The 25,744-nt window shown below is 41.2% G+C and overlaps 1 protein-coding gene and 1 long non-coding RNA gene across 3 annotated transcripts in view; one reads left to right on the forward strand and one right to left on the reverse strand.

The window, feature by feature from the left end:
• gse1b (Gse1 coiled-coil protein b) overlaps positions 1–25,744 on the forward strand; it is a 265,129-nt gene that overhangs the window by 82,337 nt on the left and 157,048 nt on the right. For both annotated transcript variants that reach the window (XM_088614301.1, XM_088614306.1), the window contains exon 2: positions 2,108–2,282. In XM_088614301.1, the coding sequence (XP_088470427.1) occupies positions 2,108–2,282 (175 nt within the window). The remainder of the gene's footprint in view (positions 1–2,107; positions 2,283–25,744) is intronic.
• On the reverse strand, positions 10,918–13,706 carry LOC148644196 (uncharacterized). The gene is made up of 3 exons (XR_015928746.1): positions 13,429–13,706; positions 13,114–13,276; positions 10,918–11,396 (listed from the first exon to the last, which is right to left on the reverse strand). It is a non-coding gene; the product is annotated as an uncharacterized LOC148644196 (long non-coding RNA).

A 25,744-nucleotide genomic window follows, 5' to 3' on the forward strand; every position in this document is an offset into this window, starting at 1 on the left:
GGGAGGAAACGGCAGCGAATGCCGAGAGCATGAAACAGATGAAGTGTGTGTGTGGTAGGAGGCTGGTCTGTGAATGATTTATTCCAGCGCCCTTGTGTGGGTAAGGCCAGAACATCTGTGCCAGTCAGCTGGAGAGTGGGAGCAGCCTCTTCTGCCCGACAAAAACAAAATTAATAACTGTCGCGCAGGTATAACCGCTGTTCCTGCTAGACTCCCTTGTTTGGAGCGTCTGTTTTTCCAGCCTTACTTAATATTGTTAATTAAAAATAATGCTGGTATTTATTCATTTATACATTTAAAAAATACATGGGTTAAAATACAACCAAATGGGTTCATTTTCTTGTTTGTAGTATTTTTATATAAAGGAATTGCTTTTTTGCAGCAGTGGATTGTTTATTTCGGTGGCGTTTGGATACATAGTTAAATCCCGGGACATGTCGGAATTTTCAGTGGCGGCTTTTTAAGTGCTTGTCAGGCATAAGATGCATCAAAGGTGTTTCTGGCTTCTGTTCTTATTTCAACTGAAGCATCTTTTCTGACAGTTTGAGCATTTTCCTGCCTTTTCATGGTCAAGCTTCATTCCCATGAATATTCATTGAGAGCCCCCTTCTGCCTTTCGCCTGCTCTCCCTCTCTGCCTTTAATCCTGTTTCTAAAAGTGGATTATCTGGTTTCTGCATCAGAACTGGGACGTCTTGTGACGGCACTCGGTCATTTCTTTTGATCCTTTGATGTTCTAGGTTTCTTTTGGGTTTTTGTCTCTCACAATGAAAGAAGTTGAGGTTAAAACCAGGCCATGTCTCAGTAACGCTAACAAGTTCTAACTGAAACGTGACATCAAATTTGGTTCTTTTCTTTCATTGTCTGAAGAAAGTGCTATTTATTATATGAAGGTGTTGTAAGTAAATGTGCCCACAGATTGCAAGTTATATGATTTAGCAGTAAAGCGACTCCTACAGTAGTGGACGTCTCCCTGTTCTGTGACCTGTTGTGAACAGGACAAGAATGCAGTTGCAAATTGATTTCCACCTTTAGCACTCGCTGTGGTCCTTGTTTCTTCACCAGCAAGATCACGAACGCTGCTCTGTCTCTGTACAGCTTATTGATCCGTGTCGTTTCGGTGTAGTCAGCTTCCAGAAGGCTCAGTACTTGTCACATTCCCTTCGGAAACCTAACAGCTTGCTTCCTCTCATCCAGCTTTTTCCGCTGCGGCGCTCCCCTTTCTTGTCGGGCTTCTGAAAGCTTTGTGACGGCTTACTGACACCAGCCACTTGTGCTGTACCGAAAATCACCTGCCAGGTCCCTCAGGCCTCGTCGCCTTGACAGAATTCTCATTTAAGCAAAAAAAGTTTTATTGGAAGGTAACTGCCAAGAAGACTGTAAAATAATAGTGTCATTAATCTGAGAAACATGATACTGAGGGAAGAGCACAGGAGCTGATACAGCTGAATGGCATTTTTATTTTCCTCTTTTGAAGCCTGTAAACAAACTCTGCAGAAGGTCTTGCACTGCAGTACGAAAATGAAACCTGTTAAAACCATAAAATACTGAAATAGATAATTGCTAGGACTTTTTTTAAATTTGGAATAGCCAGTTGTTTTTGTTTTGCCACCCAACTGGACTTGCGCATGGTGTATATTGTCATGTTTTAAACTTGAGGCCATGAGTCCCACAACCGCACGCAGGAGCGCCTCCTACCTGCCAGCACCACAGCAACACGGCCCCCTGCCACCGCCTGGGGCATCTGTCACGGTCAGCTCGAACCCACGGTCCCAGAGCTTGAGTGAGCACCTATACCGGCTCAGCCACCCAGGAGACTGCCGGGAATTTTATTTTATTGATCCTTCTGGGAGTTCATTACCTCTTTCAGTTACAGTGCTTCACTGATCCTGTATTTAATAAAACAAGTCTCCAAATTTCACCTTACTTTAAAATGCTTCAAATTAGACCTCCCACCTTCGCTCCCACATGACTGCCGTTACATTTGTTTAGGTTCCAGTGAAAATAGCCGTTACAGTTGTTTGTCAGGGAAAATACCCCACAGAAAACTCCTGTTTTTGTATGAAGAAAATGAAAATGAAAGCATTTTTCTTTCCTTTTTCTTGCAGACTTCACCTTCTGGCCTTGAAGCCGCTGCAGGGAGTAGGACGGGCCCCGAGCTGGTCCTGCGTCAGGCGGCGGGAGAGGCGTGTGAAGCAGGGAGCGCAGTGGAGCCCAGAGTCAGTGCAGCCCCTTGTCTCCCCTGCGGTCTGGACCCAGACAGCGCCGACCACCAGCCTGCAAGTGAGTCTGCCACTATCTGCCCTTACTGTATTACAGATTTGACTGTGTTTAGTGGATGGTGTATGTGGCCGAGATTACTGACAATTGAGCAGGTGGTGATTGGTCTGCATCTCCCAAGCTTCATGTCTCTTGTTTGGACCTCTGCTTAGTTCACATGTTGAGGGTTCGCCTGTGCTAAGGTTTACACCTGGGCTGAAGTGACAGCTCCTCTTTCGCTTGGTTATTCTTACTGTTTACACTAAGAAGAAAAAAAAACCACACTGAGCAAGCAGTGTGATTTTGTTAAAAGGTCTAGTTGTCTTAAGCATTCATAAGGCACTTTGGTATTCGTTATTCAGTTGAAATGGACTTTGTGTGATTTTGGCAGTAGAACGAAACCACTTGAAAGTTTGAATTTTGTACATCATTTTGAAACTTTCAAGACTTCTACATTTAAAATTCTGTCAGAAACCCATCTCAACAAATGATGCAAATTATACTTAATTAGATTTTCAATGACAAAGTGGTCAAAACATTATTGCCGCAGTAAATCTTTCCTTTTTATTTCAAAACGCAGAAAGAAATGCCAAATGACTAATTCACTAATCAAGCATGGACTATGATTAAAGACTAGTGTCCAAAACAGAGTAATTGCATTTCGTCGTGCTCTAAATTTGTGTTTAAATATGTCGATCAGGCAAAAAAAAGCTGAAGAATAATACAGCATGCTGAGGGAAAAAGTAGCATAAGCACAAAATGATAAACGTGCGCAAGGCAAGGCTGGGAAAATGCATGGCCTGCACATTTATTGGATCCCTTTTTCAAACCGGTGCAGCGTGCCTCCCAAACATTTTTAAAAGGCATGTTTTGCAGCGCTAAACGTTTAGTGTGTTTACTTCGCCTTTTTTAAACATAGTTTTTGAAGGACAGGCTGTTTAGCTAGAGGTTTGCGTTGCTATTGGTTAGTAACTTTTCATGATATGGCGGGATATTTCCTTGTACTTCCAAATAACTCTGAAATACCCATATTCTGAATAGCATACTAATCCTAATCTGTCTATTGTGTAGTTTATAGTAGTATTACAAATGTCTATATATGTAGAAATGCATGTAGACATATATATATATGCATAGTATTTATCTAATGTCTTTGTGCACTTAAAATACCAACTTTATGAGTTCATTATTCTACAGTGAAGTTCTGAATTTAAACACACCGCGCTAATGTCTTGTGAACTGAAGCAGCTGTTCCTTAAGCAAAGTTGAAAGGATGGTCAGACATCAGTCAAGTTTTTAATATCCCTCCCATCGCAACTATTTATCCAAATGCTTTATTGCTAGACTAGCAGTCTTTTATTATCAGTCCTACGAATAATAATGCATCAGATTCCATACTGAAGCAGTGACTTATTAAATATTCCCCTTGTCTGAAAGCAAATTTACTTTCAGTTTATTGTTTGAATAAACTGTATGACTCGGGTCCTGAAAGGGACTGATAATCTGCTAATTTCCAGTTCACCTTGGCCATACATTAATGAAGCAGTCTACTTTGGTATGTGTTCATGGCGTATTCGTTAAGAATGCATTATCTTAACAACTGCCGGATTGCTTCTTTAAAAAACTTTACTTTTCTCACTCAGTCTGATTTCCAGTAACAGCAACTGAATGATGTTTTATCATCAAAAACTGTTCATTTCTAGTGTGTGTGTCTGTGTGTGGTTGTCCCATCGAGGTGTTTCTCTCCTTGTGCCCATTGCTTGCTGGGATAGGCTCTGGCTTCCCTGCAACCCTGAATTGGATGAAGTGGTTCAAGAACAGATGGATGGATGATTTTCAGTTTTCTGTGGTTACACAATCTTTTCTGAGCCTACTTCACTAAATTAATCTTTGCAGTTTGATTCTGTACTAAAACTGTTGGCCTTCCCAGGTCCTGTAATATCAGGGGTGCATAGCAAAAACATACCCAGTTTTCAGAGTGCCTTAAACTAGTCAAAACCATGCACAGTCTGTTGAACAACAGTCAAAGAGAACTCTGTTTGGCCTCATGAAGTCTAGTGCACCATGTCCGGGGTTAACAGCTTATCTATTATTGCCCATAATGACTGTACCAGTAACTGACAAAGTATGAAAATATCAGGGCAATAACCCTGGCATCTCAAAGTCACTCATATGATTTGTAAATGGGATGATTTGCGTATGTACTGTAAGCAAATACAAGGCTTATCTGTATTGCAGCGCAACTCGAGAAGGTAACAGATGCGATGGTCTCCAGTACATTTTCTCACTCTGCTTAGTTTTTTAAAGCCGATGCTTCAGGCTGAACTGCCCCCAATTACTGATAGTGCTGAGAGCGATTTGCTGTCACATTGAAAATTAGAATCGGAAAATGTAACCAAAAAGGGAGTGATTGCATTCATTAAATATTTATTTGATGTCAGATCAGTGAACAACAGAAAACGCCTCTTTGAAATACACTTCAAAATAAAAAGGATGTTAAGCAAAGTGCAATAGCCAGACAGTGTAGACCGCCTGGACAATTATGGGAATTTTCTCTGTTTAAATGCAAGGCTATGTGAAGGAGTGCTGGGTATTTGCATATGAACACTGTTCCTGTACAAAACATTCACAGCATTGTCCTATTATTTGCTTTGAAGAAAACCATCTCTCTGTAATATATTTACAAGACTGGTTTTAGGAAATTTTGATACCTAGATTTTGAATCTGCAAATATTGTTTTGACTTAAACTAAACCTAAGTGAATCTTTTAAGGTCTTTCAATGGACAATAGAAGTGACAGCTTTGCTGTGTGGTTTCAGTGGTGATACAGAGAAAGGAAAGAATGAATTTATAACCAGTGCTTTCAAAGAATATTAGACTGAATGAGATCTGCAATGTAGTTAATTACTACAAGGTGTGTTAACCACAAAATGCTAGTCATATCTTTACAGATCTGTATAATTAATGGTATGATAACTTGGCAAGTCATAAAAAATGTCATACCTGCTACTAGATGTTTATGTAGGAAGAATATACAGTGTTTTAAGATGAAAATGGCTTCTCCTACCTGACTGTCTTGGTAAAGAACTGGACAGGAATGGAGCTGAATACTGTTTTGCCTGATAGTTTTTGCAGCTATTCCTAATTGAGAAGAGTAAAAGGAAGTGTTGAAGTTGAGTTTAAGAGCAACGTTTTCACATGTGGTAGGAAGATTAGTAAAACCAACTCTCAAGTCCATGTCCTGCCCTTTCTGAGTGGGATTGTGAAGAGTGACCGATACTCATTTCCAATAAAGCAGGTGCTAGAAATCCTCGTTATTTTTGTGTTGCTGTGAGTGTCAGAATCATCTTATGAGTTGTAATGTTGAGCATTTTAGAATGCTCGACATGTTTCTCTTCACAGATCCAAGACACAGGACTTCTAGAAGTTATGCCTCCATGAATATTGCAATGATATGTATATATCAATACATCTGTGGTTTATTTTTTTTCTTGATCACTGAACAAACTTGCCTCATCTTACTGTAGTCATACTGCCCCAGTTGTTTTTATTTCATTACAGTGTACTCGAGTTTCTGAAGTCTAACTGCCCAGAGCATCAGAAATCAAGTGACTTCAGTTCCTGTCTCTAAATATCACAGACATCTCCTCACCCAAAAACTCCTACCATCCAGTGATTTTTTCCTGCATAAACACCCTTCTTTCTGTAGAATATTTGAATTGCCTTTTGTCCTGCCTGCCAGCTGTTCACTTTAAAGTACTTTAATCCCGTTCCCTAGTGTTTTTGCTTTGAATCAAGCCACTAAGCATTTCACTCACACCTATGATTCTGTAATATACACTGATCAAGATGGGAAGTGTATTATTTCTTCCATATAAAGATCTAGAATAGGGTACCAGGCACCACAGAGATGTCCTTATTCAAATGAAAAAAAAAACCACAGCTCTGGAGCATGTTGGCCATGCCAGTCACCTCTCTGTGAGATGAACACTGTTCACCATGAAGGGGTTAACTGTGGGGAGTCACCTGTAAGTTGCTGATGATAAGCTGTTTTGAGGGAGATGGAGGAAAAGTTTTTAATCCTTGCTTGCTGCTTGAGAGCACAGCCAACATGGCTGCAGGCAAACCAATTAGGATGGGTTTTGTATCTGTTTATGTTGAAAGCATACTGTCTCTTTGCATCAGGACTCACAATGTCGCACCATTGTTTTTTTGGGGAACTTGCCGCACTTCGGTCTAGTGGTGGAGTTCTGCTCTCAAGAGGAGAGGCCGCATCACACTGACGGGCCTGTTTAGCCAGAGGCGTTGTTGTGATGAGCAGTGCACCCTTCCCCATGAACAGTCGATTCATCATGACACAACACAATGTTTTGTTGCCCGCTCATAAATGAGCAGGGTGAAGTGCCCCTTATTTTAATGGGCTCTATCTTAGTATGTACAAAAAATAGCAGTTTTTACAACATTTTTTTACAGAGTGGAACCCTGTAAAAATCTTTTGGATTTCAGAGTTCTAGTTCGTGGTCATTTCATAGATTGGGTAACATTCTACTTATCTTTTGTGACTTTGCCATTGAAAGCAAAGTCAGATTTTATTGTTGCCAGTGGGTCTTTTGTACTTTGCGTCACCTCAGGAGCAATTACCTTGTTCACACATAAACATATTAGTAATGTTTGTACAGGCAAGCAGAACCTGTAATTTAATAAGGGGATTATTTTTAATAAAGGCCTTCTGCAGCATAATCTTTCTTTCAGTAATTTGTTGGTGTTATTTAACAATGACGTTCAAGCACCAATTCAAGGGTGTAATAATGAGAAATAGGAATGGTCTGTACAGTCAGTGACTTGTTACGGTATCAGCCTGGGATGCTCACCTCTGGAGGCTTAGTCTGCCATACTGTGTTTCCATGAAGGGCTTCTTTCTTACCGCAGTCTTGGTGGGGCCTTTGACAGATTATAAACATGATCACTGATGGCTTTGAGATGGTGTTGCACTGTATTGCGCCTAGGGAATTTTGTTCTTCAAACTGAGGGCACGGTAAACCACAAAACAAAAATTAATCGCGGGCCTTTTCTCTCCTCTCACAAGCTTTGAGTTCCAGATCTTTTACGGTAAATCAATCCAATGTCAATAACTTGTATTTTGGAAATATGCCTCCACTTTTGAATGTACATTTCAGTAAGTCCTCGCTGAAGAGAAAAGATTGCTGTGGGGTTGACTTAATCTTTCTGTCTCTGTCCTCCTTCTGGATTGTCCTTGCCCTTTACAGGAATATTCATTGGAAGATCTGCCAGATGCAAAATACTTTGATTTCAGCCGTGATGCAGTGTTAGTTTCCAGCGGAACACTTTTTGATTGACTTTTTGACCTTTCCCATGGGGCTCACGGTCTGGATTCTGAAACATTTTTCCTCTGGATGAATTTTAAATGGCATTCGGCTTCACCCAGGCTGAAGGTGGCCTTACTAATTAAGAATGAGGTGAAATGTCTACATAGGGCTGCCCTTAGCTCGCTGAGGAGCACAGGAATCTGTAAACGGGCAGTGGAGACTGATGTGAGGTTTGCCTTCCTGTTGCTCTCCTGTGCTCCTCACATTGACGCCCCTTGCTGGGACTGGCAGGGGCAGAGGATGCACCTCTGCAGCTGTGGCCTGTCGCGAGTCCCACAGAGGAGCTGGACCATCAAAGTCAAGAGTGACGCAGAAGTGGTTTTATTCCCATAAACAGCTTCACTACCAAAAGCAGCAGGAATTTTTTACCTGTGCTTCAGAAGTTATTGTCATGTTGTGTGTGCCATTGCGCCATAAAAAAAGTGTTTTTACAGTATGCTCAGAAGGCATCCAAGCTCTCTTTCTCAATTCAGCCTACATGCTGTTTTTAGAAGTGGATGTTTAATATATCATTGTGTTTACTGTTAAATGGTAATTGATATATTCTGTCAAGGTGGAAATAGTTAATAGGTAATTCTTAAATTCTTGCTTTTGGAGCTCGACATTAGAAAGAGTCTTTTCAGAAGTGTCGAAAAATGTCCATGTTCTTACCAGCAATGTACTGATCTGTGAAGAAATACTAAGAGATTCAGAACTTAAAGCTCTCCAGCACAAAATATATTTACTGGTTGGTGATTATCTTTTTGATTTCTGTTTAAAAATGATTATATATGTTCAGGAGACCCTGGTAATATTATACAGAAAGTACACTCCTTGGTCCAAACATTGAAAAGCTTCAAATAAAATTGTATACAAAACAAATAAAATTTAAATGAAACAAGATTTAAGTACATCTAACACAAGTTTAAACCCTGTGGTTAACACCTGTCTCTTCTGGAAGACAGAAAGTGAATTGTTCAAAGTGGTTACGAGTAGTTGGAACCTATTTACTGTTCTGATATGCTTTGTGCTGCAAACTTTAAGCATCTGAAGTCAAATTTTCATACTGTGCTGGGTGAAGGAGGCTACATGTGTGCCGCTACATCACAGGAGCCAGGCGCTTTTCTGGTAGGCAGCTGAAAAGGCATGAAATTGAGCTGATAAGCACTGGCCTTGTGTTGTACTCTGTGGGGAAGGAAATAGTCATAATTGTGCAAAAGAAAGCAGGGCTGAGTCACATTCTTAGAAGCTCAGATACTACAAGTCGATGTGGTGTGACTGCAGCAAACCTCCTAGGAAATCGGAAAGTGGGAAGTGTAGGAATTTAAGCCCCTGCTGCAGATACACACACGAGCATTCACGCCCCCATTCTTCCAACCCCTGAAATTATCAGCCTTACAAAGCTAAAAAAAAGTTTGATATTTAGATATTTTTTTCTTGTGAAAAAACTAAGAGAAAAAAACCCAAAACAGTACACACGCTGAAAGACTGCAGATTTTTTTTTCCAAATTACAGCTGGAAACTGTTACTCAGATCAGAGGAATCATGGATTTTAATAATAAGGAGAGAGCTTGGAGAGCAGACCAGCCTGGTAAGAATAGCTTTTTCCTTCATTGTCCTGCACATACTATTAATAGATCTGTGATTTAACACCAGTGAGTGAGAAAGCAAAATGATCCTGCTCTTATTGTATTCCAGCACGTTGTGACAAAGCGGGCCATGTGTTTAACACTGGTCAATTCGTGCAGTGGAGTCCAATTTCAGTGTAACGTACTGTAATTAACTACTGATACTACTGCTGTCTGTTACATTTTCTAAGTTACTCAAGGAGTGTACAGTGAGAAAGAAATGCTTGCAGTGCTCGTATAGCTGTCAATGTAAAAGGGTGCACTCAATTTACAAAGTATAGTATATAGAATGCACTTTAATGTGTTCTAAATTTCAATTGACTGACAATGACTCTGCTATTGGTTCAGAGTCTGCGTTCCCAATTGTGGCACGTGGAAGTCCAACAGTGGCACATCAAACAGATTGTAAGGAATGCCTGCCGTTGAACAGACTGCACTAGAACAGCCAGCCTGCTTTTTGACAGAAATATCAAATTCACTCCCTAGTAAGTGCCTATTGAATTGCATGCTTCACAGGCTTCTCTCTGTGAAGTCTGACTCAGAGGTATTTAGCATGGCTGTATTCAGCACTTTGATTAAAACATTGCTGCTGAATGAACTATTGCTAAAAGCATGTGGTAAAGTAATACACCTTCTAGTCTCACTTAAAGCAGTCCTCCCTGTCTAATCTGTGCCTTATGCTTTAATAGGATTCCTACAAGGTTTAAGCAGGGCTGGGTCTCAATCAACAGTATCTTCTTATTAGAGAGGTGATAATCCTCCATTTACCTTGCATATATACATTGCGTACTCTTTATAGGGCAAAGACAAATGTATCTACAAAAAAAGCAAAAAGTAGCATATTCATGTCATACATGTTTACCCTCAGAGTGCCATTGGAACAGATCAGCAGACTATACTGCTATTGTCAGCGTGCATTTGTTTGTGCAAAAGCAGCCATACCATCTTAAAAGGAGCCTCAGAATTTCAGCAAGGCTTGGCCTGATTAGTTCTGGACAGAGAAGGGAGATGGTGTCGCATCTGGACGTGGTGTGGGTGGACCAGTGAGTGGTATTCTTACCTGTGGACCACTGTGCTGTGAGAGTTTCCTTATTGTACGTGAAATCAAGGTCTTGTCAAAACTGCATACATTTAAAATCACAGTGGTTTTCACAGGCGTGAAGTATTTTCCATGGTGCTGTAGAAGAATGCAAGCGTATTAAAAGTCTGCCTACCCTCATTGTCTTTTAGGTTCTTAAAAACATGATGCCACCAGCCTGTAGTTCTTGCTTAAGGCTGAAATGAAAATCTGAATGGGACCTCCTGGTGGTCATACGTTTAAGTTAAAAATACAAGGTATTCTGCTGTTTTGCTACAACAGTGGGATTAAAACAACGCTTTTAGTGGCTGAGCATTCTGAAGGATAGGGTTTAGGTTTCAAGAATATCCGGGAGATACACAACGATCTTCACTGAAACAATCGAGGCAGTCTCTCATTGTAATAAGCAGGACAGAAGACCTGAGTGCGTGCACGGTATGTAGACCATTAAATGCACAGTCTGTTTGTTCACACTTGATGAAAAGAGTGAATCGAATCAACACTGTGCCACCTATTGACCAAAAGCTGTTAAGACATTGCCTGGGTTCTCTGTATCTGTCCCTTAGGGGAAGTATAAACAAACGGTATGGGGGCCAAAAAGCTGGAATTTTATTTTTCTAAGGGTAACCTTTACATTTTGTCTGCATATCACCTAGGTATTAAGAGTGCACGTGATTTTCATGTCTTGGAATAATCATTTTCACCCTGTGCCTTAAATAAGCGACACCATTTCACTTGAAAACACAATCTGTCACCCACAAAGTGTTTCACAGCTTGCTGCTTGCTGCTGAAGAGATATGGAAAAAAGACAGGCCTGGAATTAGCTGTGTGTCTCTCACGTGTGTTGGGTAGAATTAAGTGAGAAGCAGGGACCTGTGTAGAAGAAGGCTGGGGCCGGGTGAGAAAGAGGAGAGCGTGCGGGGGAGAGCAGCGGGAGGCGGGGGGTGAAAGTGCCTCACGAGACGGGCAGAGTCTCCAGCGGCAGCCCTTAAATCCTGCCGCACTGCCGGGCCTGGCTGCGCGCCTCAGAGCTGTCGTCATTTTCCAAGGAGCTGACGGAGCTGCCCTAAAAAGTGAAATAAAAAAATTCAAAACCTAACCAGCATTTTTTTTTTTGTTCTAAAAAGACTCTTAGACGGAAAGCAATGGCTCCAGGGCAGAGGGAATTAGGCAGGAGACAGTGGCTTCGGCAGGGCGCCAGGGTTATTAGTCTCTGGTGGTGTGGGCAGAAGGTTATGCTATAACATGCAGAAGGCGATGGGGGCAGGGGGCTGAGGGAGTTGGAGCATGAGGTTTTATTGCTCTTGGATGTGTCAACAAAGGCCTCAGTCCTGACATTGCTCCAGCACTGGAAAGCTCTGGCCTTTCTTCCCTGGTGTTTCTCGTGCTCTGTGAGGTTCTCCCACCCAGCAGGCAGAGGCAGGGAGACGACACCTAGATGAGCTGTGAGCTTCATCCCTTTGTCCCAGACATGTCCCACAGGGCCCATCCACTCTGGAGTGAGCGGGTGACTGTCGTCATCTCTGTACGTCCTCTGAAAGAGTCCCGAGGTGCTGTGTGTTTTGGGATTCTAATGACACATCCATACTGTATAGGCTGAGACCATCCCTGTCCTGTGCTGCTGTCCTGTGCTAGAGCAGGGGTGGCCTCCTGCATGCTGTCACACACAAAAGAGGAAATTGTGTTCAAAAGGTTATCTGGATATATTTAGATAAATTTTAGTTTTTTTTTAATTTAGTTTCCTTTTTCAGGAGCAATATTCAGTGTACTGCTGGCCAGAAAATGCTGGGAATTTGAAAAAAGAAATTAAGTGGAATTATAGTTCTGTTTACATTTATATTTTGAGATAAACTAGTGTCAGTGAACCAAATCATTTATATTGCAAAGTTTGAAATCTGTGTATTTGAAACACTGCATTTTCTTTATTATGTGCTTGCAGTTAAAATGGTATTCTAAAACACGTTTGACTCCGTTTTCTCTGGGGAAAGAAGCTGATTCATGCTGTGCAACTTATCTGAAGAAATGCCTTGAACTAAGGAATATACCGTTACTGTTTTGCCTTAAATTAATTATGAAGGCTGGGGGGGACAGACATTGTAAACTTCCTTTGCCATGTGCCCTGATATCCTGACAGCACAGAATTTGTACTGATCTTTATTTTATTTATTTCTTAGCGTTATTATAAACTCCACCCAATAATGTGCACGAAATTAAAATGTTAGGAAATTCAGGTGAAATTATCTGATTCATCATTAAGCGCACGTAAAAAAAAATACATAGACATCAGGACACAATGTTCAGGTGGGAGAAAAGGAGAAATCTTAGAAAATATGTAACTTCTGCTTTGTCTCCTTTGCTTTCAATACAGGAATTAAAAAGTGGCCACCAACTATTTGCACAGCTTTAAAAGGGATATTTCAGGTCCTATAGCCTGAGCAGAGTGGGGGATTAACATCATCAGAGGGCTGGATAATCCTTAAGTGGTGAACACAAACATGTCTATTTGTTAGCCCTGCCTGTTGAATGTTTAGGAATGTAAGCAGTTTTGAAGCTGAAGGTTTCTTTACTGTGAGAGGAAGGGTGGGGGATTGAACACACCTATGCTATGTATAGAACTCAAACGTTTTGTGAATCTCTCCTTTCCTCCGTCAATGGATTTACGCTCGTGTTGCAACTATATTCTTTTTTTCCAAAACTAAACATCGAGCAGCATCAAGCATTGATTCATCAGTGTCTCAAAATACAGTATTTGCAGTATTGTTGATAATGATGATCATTTCTACCTATGGCAAGGTTTTTAAATCTTACAGCAGTTGACCAAGGGGATGCCTGGTTTTCCATTTCTGACCAAGCAGAATTGATCTCCTCCCCTGGAGCCAGTGAGCTGCAGGTCCCCAGGGGTTGATCTGCATCCCCAGGCCTGGAGGTTGTCTGGCTTTTGACCCCCTAATGCAGAAAGAGTCAACACTAAGCACAGCAGTTGTCAGGCATGCGAGACAACGGGTGACCTACAGTAAAGAAAACAAGGTTTTGTTTCCTGAGATCACAGATGTGCAGGTTTATCATCTAATTAAAAAAAGCAAATTGTGCCGTCTCACCTTATTATATGGAAAAGGGAGCCGCTCGTTGACGAGAGAGAACGCTGTTGTTTTCCTGGTTCAGTGCTTGTGCTGGAGAGGGCTGGGAGAACAGAGCCTCCATTTGTGTGGCTTCTCATACCGTGCAGTGTGGTCTGACTGGCACAGACCACGCTTAACCCCAAGAATGCTCATGAAAAACCCTGCTATTGATTGGAGGCAAGCTGTCTCTGACTCAGATCTGTTTTTCTGTTGTGTGGCTTCAGAGCTGGAGCAGGGCCTAGGGATTGTCAACAGCGAGTTAAGTGTTCCAGGCTGTGTGTTCACCAGGAAGCTGGACCTTTATTGAAACGCAGTCCTGCCCAACTTCTAATATCTAGATAACTCCATGTAAATGCTAAGATAAGGATTATAAATACAGCAACAAGTGTAAATACCATCTTCTGTTTAGGTTTTAGCTCAAAGGAAAGTCTGTTAATCTTTGAAGTTGTTTCCCGTCTTCAGGAACTTGGTATGGAGCACAAAATAGTACATTTTATGGAGCGGGCCAGCATCTTGAAAAAAGAAATTCAAAACGGGGAACAACAACATAAAATAATCATTAACTGATGTTTTGCTTTGGTAAAAAGGATACAACCACCTTTTAAAACATGAGCTCAGTGGGCATCCTTTTCCAAGACAGGAAGGAATAATGTATGAGTAAATCTGAACATTATTTTATATGCATATCGAATAGCACCAATTGTACAAACAATGGATAAATAATGAGTGTCCGATTGAGTTCCGTTGCATAACACTTGTGTACTTCTGTCAAGTCATATATGTTGCCAATGTTATGCAACGGCATTTTGAATTGTTTATCTACTTTAACCGTCAGATTTGTGTAAAACCTGCTACCATAAAATATACTATATAAATAGCTTGTCTTTTTTGTACCCATGTTACCTTTTGAGAAATGAAATCTCTGAAACATGGAAAGATTGTTCTGCGTAGTGCGTTCATTGTCATGAAAGAACTGTCTTAAATTTAATTGATGTAAATTTCTACCTGCAGATGTCGAGCCTTTTAAAATATTCTGGAACCTAAACAAATAACAAGTTAACACCTGGCCTATTATCTTTAAGTTATTTTGAAAAAAATAATTGAGTCTGCTTATGTCGAAAAAAGAGCCCTTTAACAAAAAAAAATGAATTTCGACCTTGTGTATCGGATTTGCATAAAATGAAGATCTCCGTTTTCAGCTCTGGTGAAGCCGTTGGGGCTGTACTGTGTGAAAATGCTCACAGATCAATGTTTTGTAGGGCTTCAGAAATGCACAAGAACTGCCCGTTGTGTGAGTCATTCTCTTTTTTGGATATGAAAGAGAAGTGGGGAATGATGGGGTTTTTTTCAGCAGTGAGAGGTTTTTACACCACAGAGCTGTGGGCTTGTCGTCTGGTTCTGCTTTTGAGGTGTTTTCATTTATTTTTGCTTCCTTATTATCCTGGAACCTGCTTCCATATGACTCTCTAAGAGTGGACAGGTTTTTTGAAGTCACCATAGCTGTTTCTCCAAGACTGTCGCTGGAAGTGCGGAACAAGAAACTCTGAGGCTCTTTCTCTGGGGTTCCTGCCAGTCACCGGGCCGAGGAGCGACTCGAGGGCAGTGGGGCATCGCTCATCCTGGCCCGACTGTGAAGCAGGCATGGTCAGCTGGCCAAGGGGACATTGATCCCTGAAGCAATATATAGACATGAGTGCTTACAAAGGTAAGATGTGGTCGTCAGGGTGTTGAGGAGGAATGTCATTCGGACAGTAATGTAAAAGTGTATTTCATTTAGGTTCTTAAATATGTAACATGCTTTTTTTGTTTTTTGTGTGGATGCCTGCGAAGAAATTAGTTCTAAGTTTTTTTTTCACGGTCAGAATAAAGTTGTGATCAAAGCCAAGTGCACAGAACAGTGAGGCTGCTTGGAGTCTGAGGGCATGGCAGCACTCAAGAGTGTCCATTGCTTGAGTCAGAAAGATGATTAACACATGAACATATAAAACTGTGCAGTTCCACTTCGTTAATTAGGTTTATGCTCTTAGCAAAGTTTTAATTCCCCCATTATATACTTTTTATTTTTCTTTGGAAATTGTAAGATTCTAAAAAATGGCATCTGCTTGTTTCAGAAAGACATTGTTTTTTGTGGAGCCGGTGAAGGTTATTTTCATGTCTGTGTGAAACATCACCTGCATCGTCAGATCTCATGAGGTTTTGCTTGTGATGTGTTGTGGCTTGTGCTACACTTTACTTTCCATTCTTGTCTGCCGGGTTTCTTCCGTAGAATATTATGACCCAAATCATCAATGGAGGTGAGCAGGATATCTTTAAATAGATTAATGTATGAGCTCAAAAATCGCATATTTTGCATAAAATATTTCGTAGTCTGTCAGCTGTACTGATAAATAAGCAGCAATAATACTTGTATGTTAAAAACAGTGACAAGTGCATGCCTTGTTTTCTTTTCAAGTGTTTTTTTTTATGTTCATCAGGTATTCAGATGAATCCCACAGCTTGCTCTACGCTTAAGACAGTATGTATGGGTTTCCTCTAGCAATGGCAAGTCAGATGTCTTTATTTCAGCAGCAGGCCGTTATTACAGAAGGGCAGAGACTGTTCTGGGACAGGCTGTTATAAACCCAGATTGCAAATGCCTCACGCACACATGCTCCAGAGACAACAAGGGCGGGAAGGTCAGATGCCTCCCCCTTTATTAAGCAATACCTTTTGCTCCTATGTATTGTAGGTCAGATTAGCACCAGCTAAACTGGCATCTGGCAGAGTGGTTGAGAGAATCAAAATTATGCAAACTTTCTAAATTTCTTCCAGGCCCTGCTCTCTTAAAAATACTATACTGCTCTTCAACAAAGCAAGAGAAGCTTTTTAGGCACCGATTATTTCAACATGAAATTTGCCTTTATAAAATGGAACATTTATAAAGATGTTTTACTGCTTGCATTAACTTTTATAACCTATTTGCACCTTGCAAATCTGTGTTTTATGGAGTCTTAGAAATGTTCCTGTTTTTCCATGTGGCTGACCCAGTGGTGCTACATAGGGCATAATTAGACAATAAAATGACTCTACAGGATAGTGTGCACCTCTTTAATGATATGGAGACTTCATTGTACACTAATCTCAGTACAGTCATTCACACATTGTTAATTGTTTCTGTCAGCTTTGTAATTTTGTCAGTCATGAGCTGCAGACTGAAAACTATGTGTATTTGTCTGGTGGGGGGGGGGGTAATGGGATATGAAAGTAAAAGCTGAAAAACCCAATGAGAATCATCAATCATAGCAGATCAGGGGTCTGAGCAGAGTAAATGCTTTTTCTCTTTCACTTTCACACGCCTCACTCACCCATGACCTGAGAGACAGTTTCATTTTCATGTAATTCACTGCAATGACACTTGCATCGTTTCTCATTTATGAAGAGATTGTTCTAAATGCCACATGCGCCTGAATTCAGCACCCGCCTTTAACATCACGGAGGATGCCCTGAGTGTTGCCGTGGGTTACAGACATTCATAACACTGCCTACTTCTGCTGTCACCTAGATGTTCATGATTTTTAAAGATAGCCTACTCAAAAAAAGCCCAATGGAAGGGACTTACAGCAGCAAATGTTTTTTTATATTTTTACATATAGTGATGGCAGTCTCCCCTTGAAAATAATTGAAATTAGGCAGACTACAGGGTTTGTGAAAGTAGCATTTCACTCAAGTTCAATCTAGCTGCCTGCAAAAGACCTTTCACTATTTTTGTAGTGTTGGAACACTTAGGTTGGTACATGCGTTTGACCACCTAATGACTTGTTAGATACAGTATATATGCAGCTTTTTAAAGCTTCCAGTTAATGTAGTTTCCTCATTCAGAAACAGGCTTGCCAAAGAAAACCTTTGCACCTGTGCTGAATTGAGACTGGTGGTTTTGTAAATGTGCCCAATGGGAATCACAGCATATTTTATAATTTTTACAACCTGCAAGTAAACATTTCCATTCACATCTGTGATGAGTGCATTTCACATCCCTTTTTACCAGCTTTCATTATTTTATTATATCCAGAGACAACTACCGTATTCAATATTGGGTGGATTTAGGTTGCGAAACTGTATTTGTAAATGTGCTAATGTTACAGGTAGGGTCACTGCCAGCTGAAAAAGGATGATGAGTTGGCAGCTGAAACAGAAGAGACACTTATAATAATCCTTACACTTCTATAGCGCTTTTCTGGACACTCCACTCAAAGCACTTTACAGGTAATGGGGATCCCCTCCACCAACACCAGTGTGTAGCCCCACCTGGATGATGTGACGGCAGCCAGAGTGCGCCAGTACACTCCCCACACACCAGCTCTCAGTGGGAACACTTGATCAGACTCCCACTTTCCCACTTAGTCCCCGAGTCCAAGCAGCTGGTGTGAGTGTGGACTGCTTCTGGGATTGTAGTGATGCACAATCACCTGAGTGTGCACACCTGTGTGGTTCAGGGAGCCGATGGCAGCAGTTCTTCACATCTCTCAGGCCACACTGACTAGATCTACATCGCATTACAGTCAGGACTCTGCTTATCCCAGTGCCAGCTACACAGCAGGAAAGTGGAGTACTGTGTCCTGCTTAACTGATCCCTTTGTTATGCTGTAGTTCGATAAATACAAAGACCTTTTGTTCTGTTAGGTCATGTCACCATCTTCAAAGAATTATTACTTTCTTTTTTTGTGATAATGGTTACAGTTTTATCTTTAAGAGTCTCTACGGAGGTTTCATGTCCAAAACCTGTGCGCTGAAGAGCTAAGGTAGAATGGCTGCTAGTTTCGCATTTCTACACCCGTCATAATAATAAACTTTATTTTATACAGTAGTTTTAAAAGTCATAACCTCAAAGCACTTTACAATGTTTAAAATGCACTTTACACAAAATAAAACTAGAGAAAAATGCAAAGCCAAGGTGACAGAAGGTGCCAAGGATTAAAATGACACAAAAAACCTTTCTGCCTGCAAAATATGTCTAGGCTAGACAAACACCCAATGTGGCACAGCAGCAAGAAAGACTGTCCCTCACCGGGTGTGTTCTGGCAGTGGGAACAGGGTGAGCCTCCATCAGCCGCACGGAGCTCACGGGGAGAGGGGCAAAAAGATGACATGTCCCAAGAGGGGGCCAAGCCATGTGGAGCCTTGTACTGCAGCAGAAGGCTTTAAAAACCATCTCAAAAACTGACAGGAAACCAGTGCAAGGGCCCCAAGACAGGAGTGGTCAGATCACATGCATGCAACTGACTCTGGATTCTAGTTGCCAGAGTTCAGTTATAAGTGTAGTTTCCAGTAGGGCTTTCAAATAATCCATCCTAGAAAAAAACAAACACATGGATCATTTGTTTTGCTGCAGTTCACCCCCAAATATTCCATTTTGGATTCAATACCAAACACAGTACACTCCATTGTCAGTGTTACAGAAAACCTCAGTCTTAAAAAAAATAGAGGTAATATAAAATCTTGGATGACAATTTTTTATGAGAATAGCAATTGGAGGGAGCTGAGACTGCAGCCACAGTGTCAGGTTTAGTGTGGATACAGAGACATACATGACTTGAGTAACATCTGCATAGGCATGGTTATTGAGAACATGTCATTTTAGTATTTTAATAAAAGTACAGAGGAAAACTTGTGCAGAGGGTCCCATATTGCCATCTATGGACCACCAGGGCAAGCAACCCTTCCTCAGAATTGAAGCCACTAAGAGAAATAATTCTAGACCTGCAAGGTAAGAGTTTAACCATTTAAGGGTTGAACCAGAGATGGCAAACAGTTGTTTTACTTACGACATGAAAGACATGAAACACACTCGCCAAGCCTGGCAAGAACAGCACCTACTGTACCTAGTGTTTACAGGGTGAAGCCAGAAATGGAGCATTAAAGGTATTGATGATTTAATTGATAATACTTTGAGACTTGAGCCTGGACTTGAAGTATCTTGTCTCATGTTTACAGCTGATGTTGGTTTAATCTGTGTGGTCCATAGAAAATCAATAGAAAAGCCTGTAGCATGGAGTCAGTATATTAACTAGACAAAATAATTAGGTGATTTAGAACTGTATAAATTAACTGTGAAGGTAGGCCTGTTCCTGTGATAAATCAGTAAAATTGGATGAAAAATGTATTTTGAGTCCTAATATGCAATATTCAGTAGTTTTTATATCACACAAGTTTTGGATAGTATGTGTTTATGCACACTAAATATTGTTGCTGTCCTGTTTGTGTAAAGTGTTCATTCATTCTGCTGTGAAATGCATTCAGTAATTACCACCTCAGATTCAATAAAAAGCAGATGAAGCTTTCTCTTGATAAGGACCTTTTCATCTGAATGCAATTTGATGCTGGTTTATTACAAAGCGGTTTTCTTCCTTCTAAAGATCCGTTTGTCTTATCTTCCTTGGAGTCATCACCAGTGGGGTTGCAACATTTCCATTGTAGTGCAGAGTTGAACCTGAGCCCTGTTGATAAGAATCTTTATCTCTGTCTTGCAGTTAGAGCAGTGGTTAGCTGCACTTGCTCTCTGCAGGCTGCAGTTGGCCTTTTGCTGAACAGAGAGACAACCTTTAAAGATTTAAAAAACAAAAGCAGAATGGGAATGACTTAGTGCTCCTTTCATTTTTACTCTAATTACAGCTTGTTTTTTAATTGTGGTGCCACATGGTGACCTGACAAGTAGGTCACTTTCTTCTCTCTTCACTATGAAGCAGAGCCTTCATTCGATTTTCACTTCTGCAGCCCCTCCCTCTGCTCTGTAGAGCCTGAAAGAGTCTTTTGAATTAAGACTCCAAGGAACAGTATTATCCTGAGTGATCTTGACTCTTAACCAAGTCAAATAAGCCATTAACTTCATAGTAAGTCTACAGTGCAGTCCTAAAATACACCTGAATTGCAATTCATTTCATGTTCATAGATGCTAAGCATGTTTCACTATCTGATGTATCAGCAATTAGCTAATTTAGCAATGAGCTCTGCAGCCTTGCAGCTCTTGGGTTCTGGCAGTGATGCTGAATGGGGCTCTGTGTGGAGTTTGCATGCTCTGCCCATGCTCGCCTCTCCCTGAGGCTGGTGTCTGGGCCCCCCCCGGGTGGCTGTGTGAGGCTGGGGCTTGTGCGCCGTGGTTGCAGGATCGGCAGCACGTTGATGCGACGCTTACTTATAGGTGACTGGCTTCCTGATCACAGACAGACGAATGGGTGTGTTCCAATACAGCGCCTGCTCAAAAGTAACTGACCTTTCCGTTAACTGGGTATTGCTAACAGATATTTGAATTAAAATGGTGCTCTGCTGCCTGAGATCGTAGGTGCCTTCCCTGATATCGCTCTGCATTAAGTGCTTTTTCTTGTACCTTGCAAGTGAATGCTCCACAGCTGATGATGCTAGGCTATGCACATGGCCTTTAAAGGAATGAAATTCAGCTTTGAGCACTTGATCATACGAAAGGGATCTATTTTTTTGCTGCTTTTCAGGCCTTTTGCGCTTTTTGTTTTCCTTGTCTGTTTTATATAATTATGCCAGAAACAGCTGCAGGTGTTGTACTCATTTGGAAGCAGCTTCATTTAATATTCAATTTCATTTTCTTTTCTTTTTTGTTGCACATTAAGTTCTAACCTTCATCGAATGTCTGAGCGATTGATTTGCTTCTGGCAGTTACACCTCTTTCTAGAAGCTGCTGCTCTGAAATACAATAAATGGAGGCTCGTCTTCAACCCCCTGCTGTGACCACAGCGTATCTCCGTGATAAACAGTGATAACGGAATCAGAAAGGTGTATGAAAGGAATAATATGTGCAGGATCCTTTTATGCATCTCTCTGTGCACAGCATTCTTCTTTAAATTCAAGTTTAGCATACAGGTATCAAATAATAACCTATCAAAACTGATCTTATCATCGTATCTCATGCAAGGAATGTGTCTCCCTTTTCAAGCAGATTTCTAGAAGGTAGGCCATATAATTTATGCTCCCCTTTTCTTTGTTAGATGTCTTTTTAAGGGAAAAGGGAGTTTTTTTGTAATTTCACATTATTAGCATGATAATGAGGAATTATTCCGAGTTGTAAACACCAAGTAAATGATCCTGCCTTCCGTTTAGCCTCCTGGTTTTTTCGCAGACCGGTACGGCACCAGTTCGCTTTGCTCTGCGAGGCCAGTGCCTGCGGGGAGGGCTGTGGGACGGAAAGGGTTAAAGGCTCAGCAGAAAGGGAAGCTCTTCTGCACCGTGCCTGACCCCCCCTGGTGGTTTCCGTCTCTATACTGGCGGATCCCTGCGCGCCTAGACGCAGCGCTTGCGGTGCTTTACCACAAGAGGGAACCGCTGGGCCGAGGCGTCACATAGAACCCTTCCTCTTCTGTGAGCAGCTCCAGACAGCGGGTCTGAAAAAGACGTTTGTGGTTCCTTGATGGAGACTGGCAAGCAGCAGCAGGGAGACTGCCAGTCCCGAAGTCCCCCAAAGCCCTCAGCGCCAGGCTTTCACATTGCTGTTTAAAAACAGAGCTTCTTACCGCTCTTCAGGGTTGCTCCTTTGCTTGCCTGTGTTCCCCAGCACACATTGTGTTCTCCTCTGCCGCTGGGACCCCCGTCCTGCCTTCTCCTTCTCCATCGTGCTGGGCTCCCTTGTTAACTCTCGGGCTGCCCGGAATCCCTGTGTCGAATGAGAGTTGAGGGCAATCATATCCGTGTATTAATCTTCAAGTATGCAGCAAGCAAGTTTTTTTTCCCTGTCTAGGACATGCATGGAAGGTAAATAAAATTAGTGTAATGTCCCATTCATAAGAAAATCGTTTCTTTCCTCTCTAGAGTGTAAAACAGTATTAATGTTATCATTACAGTTGTGGATTTTATTTTTATGAATCCACTGGGGACGGAGATAATTTGACCTAAAGCCTAATGTAATTTTGGAAGTAAGTTAATTAAATTAGTCTCTAAATGTGGACAGTGGACTATTACCATAATACATTTTTTGCCTCTTGCAGTGTTCCTTTGATAGAATCAGCAGTAAGTCTCTTAGCACAGATGAATTAATGTTTCAGGGGTCTGTGGAGAATCAGCCAGGATTGATTTTGACATAATTTCAAGTTGGCACTTACTTTCTCTTGGCCTCCTGGCTCCTGGTGTCCTAACGCAAACCAGCTGTAAGTGTATGAAGAAGACAGGCTTCTCGCTCACGTGTGAAGAGGAGATGAAGAGGAAGAAGAAAGGTCAAGTCCTAGGAAATGAGACGTTCATAAACAGGGCCCTAGTGCTCAAGAGAGAAGGCAGCAGCCATTAAATCTCATTAAAGTTTAATGCCTATCTGTGCCACTTCTGGCAGGCTACAGGTTTAATTTGACGGGTGTGAAGAGAATGATCAAATAATGTGATAGCCTGGGAGTTGTTTTCATTGTGTTGCATCGAAAAAAAAATTAAGCTCCCCAATAATACCTACAGTACCACAACAATGTCTTCTTGAGCACAACTTCGATATATGTTGCACAGTTTTATTATTACTGATGATAGCTGTTCTTCTTCTTAATAAACGTATGCTAGTGCTTAGAAGTTCCTGTTTATTTAATGTATGAATCTCTGTAGCGTTGAATTTAGATTTTCTCATTCGTCTATTCTTGCTGTATAAAATTGTACTAGTTTGCTCCACTGTTGTACCTTGTCTCCTGTGGTAGTTACATTTGAAGTGGATATTTTTCAGAACTCACACATCTTGACCATTGTCTTGAAGCAAATCATTTATGCTATTTTACATGCAAGTAAAACAGTCCTGTATAACCTGCTGCTGTTATTTAAGCCAAGACTGTTTAGCCCTTTTCTATCAATATAACTTGCTTAGCATTCTCATTTACCATCTTAATGCACAGTTGATCTGGGTTTACAGTTTTCAGACTTGCCGGTTGTTTTACTAGTAGTTTACTAATGGACGGAGGCTGTTCGGCTGATGCAACTCATTTGGTTTCTAGCTGCTGATTGATCCAAAGATCTCATCCAGCTATTCCTTGAAAGAAGTGCTGGTTTTAAGAATAAAGGCTGGGGAGCATTGTCTCAGACTGCCCAAACCCTTTGTGTTAACAAGTGTCTCCTGTCCTCCAGTTTCACATTCTTCCCCTTAGTGTCCACGTGTGTGCTGTGGGTCGTGTTACACCTTTGAGCCTGAAGAAGCCCACTGGATTAAGTCCGTCAAAGCCTTGAAGGATTTTGAATGCGGTGCGAATGTTGTCTGCTGTTAGTCTTCTCTGTTCAAAACTAAAAACTTGGTCGTACTTCTGGACTGGTTCCAGAGCAGCATTACCTACAGGTGTAACATAACATTCTTTGTTTTAAATTCTTTGAACTATGCAGTGTATTCTAACATTCTGCTTGCTTTTATTGCTTCCCCACAGTGTCTAGAAGATGAAAATGTCAACATAAACAACTAAATGTTTTTTATAAGTAGCTTCTTCAGGCTCAGTTTCCCATTTCATATTTATAGTCTGTATTTTTGCTGCTTCCATGTAACCCTCTGCACTTGCTTAGATTAAATGTCATCTGCCTGGTGTTTGTCCCGCTCTAAATCTTTTTCTATTTTCTTTTTATTTCATTTCTTTTTTACAACTTCTTCAGTGCTACTTCTCCTGTTTTTATCTGCACAGTTTTACTACACTTTTATAGACAGTCTACTAACTTGTTCTGTACTAATATAAACATTTTTCTCAGACTGAGGTTTGTGGTTGATTTCTTCACCGGAGTAAAATTTTAAATGTTTTTCAAAGAGATTTTGCTTCATCCTCTTGTGACTTTTCTAGTTTCCTATTTTTACCAATGCTTTGTAATTTATTATTCTCCTTTTCTTTCATGTAAAGTGCTTCTTTTCTCCATATACAGTAGTTCTCTTAATTGATTAATCCATTTGGGCCACTGCTTTCTAGCCTTTCATTTGCTTGCTCTTGGGATGGAACTATCCTGTAATTCAAGCAGAATGTCTTTAAGCTGCTGCCATGCATTCTCTCCTGATATCATAACTATCTTTCCCCTTCTAGGTATCATCCCTTCAAAGTCTGCTTTCCTGAAACTGTAAACCTCTTTTGGAATTCAGAATATATTTGAAAATGTCCCTTTCTCACATTAACTTGCTTCCATTTTCCTTACTCAGTTATGATACAAAATATCTTTGTATTGGAGCATACATGACAAATCAACTGGACAATCGTCTGAAAACATAACTGCTTCTTCCTTTGCGCAGGCCTCCCTGTTTTCATGATATAAGACTGCATTAGAATTCATATCTGAATCTGTTACTTGTTGTTGCCCCTAATATTATGCCATTTGAATGTTTCTTGTGTGACCCGTGTAGATTCTGAAACCCTTGGTTGATCTAGGCTAGCATCCTTGCCTGAAAGCTCTATTGGATCTGTAGTGTACTCTGTTCCTCACCCCAGTTACCTCATAACAGCATACTCGCACAGTATTTTGTTCCTGATAATACTGGTGTTGTGATGTAAGCACTTAATTTTCTGGTCCTTTGACATTTGTTTTGCAGTTGGGTTCTTTTCTTATCTATGCTCCCTCTGAACTCTGTCTTTATTATATATTTCCTCCCATTTAAATTTAAATGGTCTTGAATCTCTCCATGGATCCCTGTTGCAGACCTGCGGGTGCCCAGCTCAGCCATGTGCATACAGAGAGCGTTTGCCATGGATCGCCTTCCAGCGACTACGAATGCTGGACCCTTTAGCACACTGTGTTCTCAGCCTTGTGTTGTGCGGACAGATTAATATTTGCGGTTGTTCATTGTTGCTAGTATTAATCAGGACCCATGAGAAAACCACTAATTTAGTCCTGCTTTTCATCTTAAACTCAAGGTCTTTGAATTTGTTTGATGTGGAACATGTGATGATTATGCCAGCATGAAACCAGAATCAGGTCTTCAACTGTGATGGCCAGGAGCCTGTCAGCTACCGTGGTGTAGAAAGAGGAGAGGACCCTTTCAGCCCATCTAGCCTATTTGGTAGTAGTCAGTCGATCTAGGTATTCCTTGAAAGCAGCCACAGTATTAGAGCTGCAGCATGACGGGATTGCCTTTTTCATACTCCCACAACTCTCAGGGTGACGAAGTGCCTCTTATTCACTCTCCATCCCGTGTCCCGGGGGAGACAGAGCGTATTGGTGCTGTGGAGCTCACTAGCAGTGTTCCTGAGAATATTGCCTTCAACAGCCTCTTCGTCTGTGTGTCTTTGGGAGTTGCAGTGATGTGCTTTCAGGCTTCTGAGTGGAGCAACTGAGTATGCTGATGTGATGCTAGGCGGCGTTTTAATGGCCG

This window comes from Lepisosteus platostomus, chromosome 20, assembly GCF_059453375.1.
Source record: "Lepisosteus platostomus isolate fLepPlt1 chromosome 20, fLepPlt1.hap1, whole genome shotgun sequence".
NCBI lineage: Eukaryota > Metazoa > Chordata > Actinopteri > Semionotiformes > Lepisosteidae > Lepisosteus > Lepisosteus platostomus.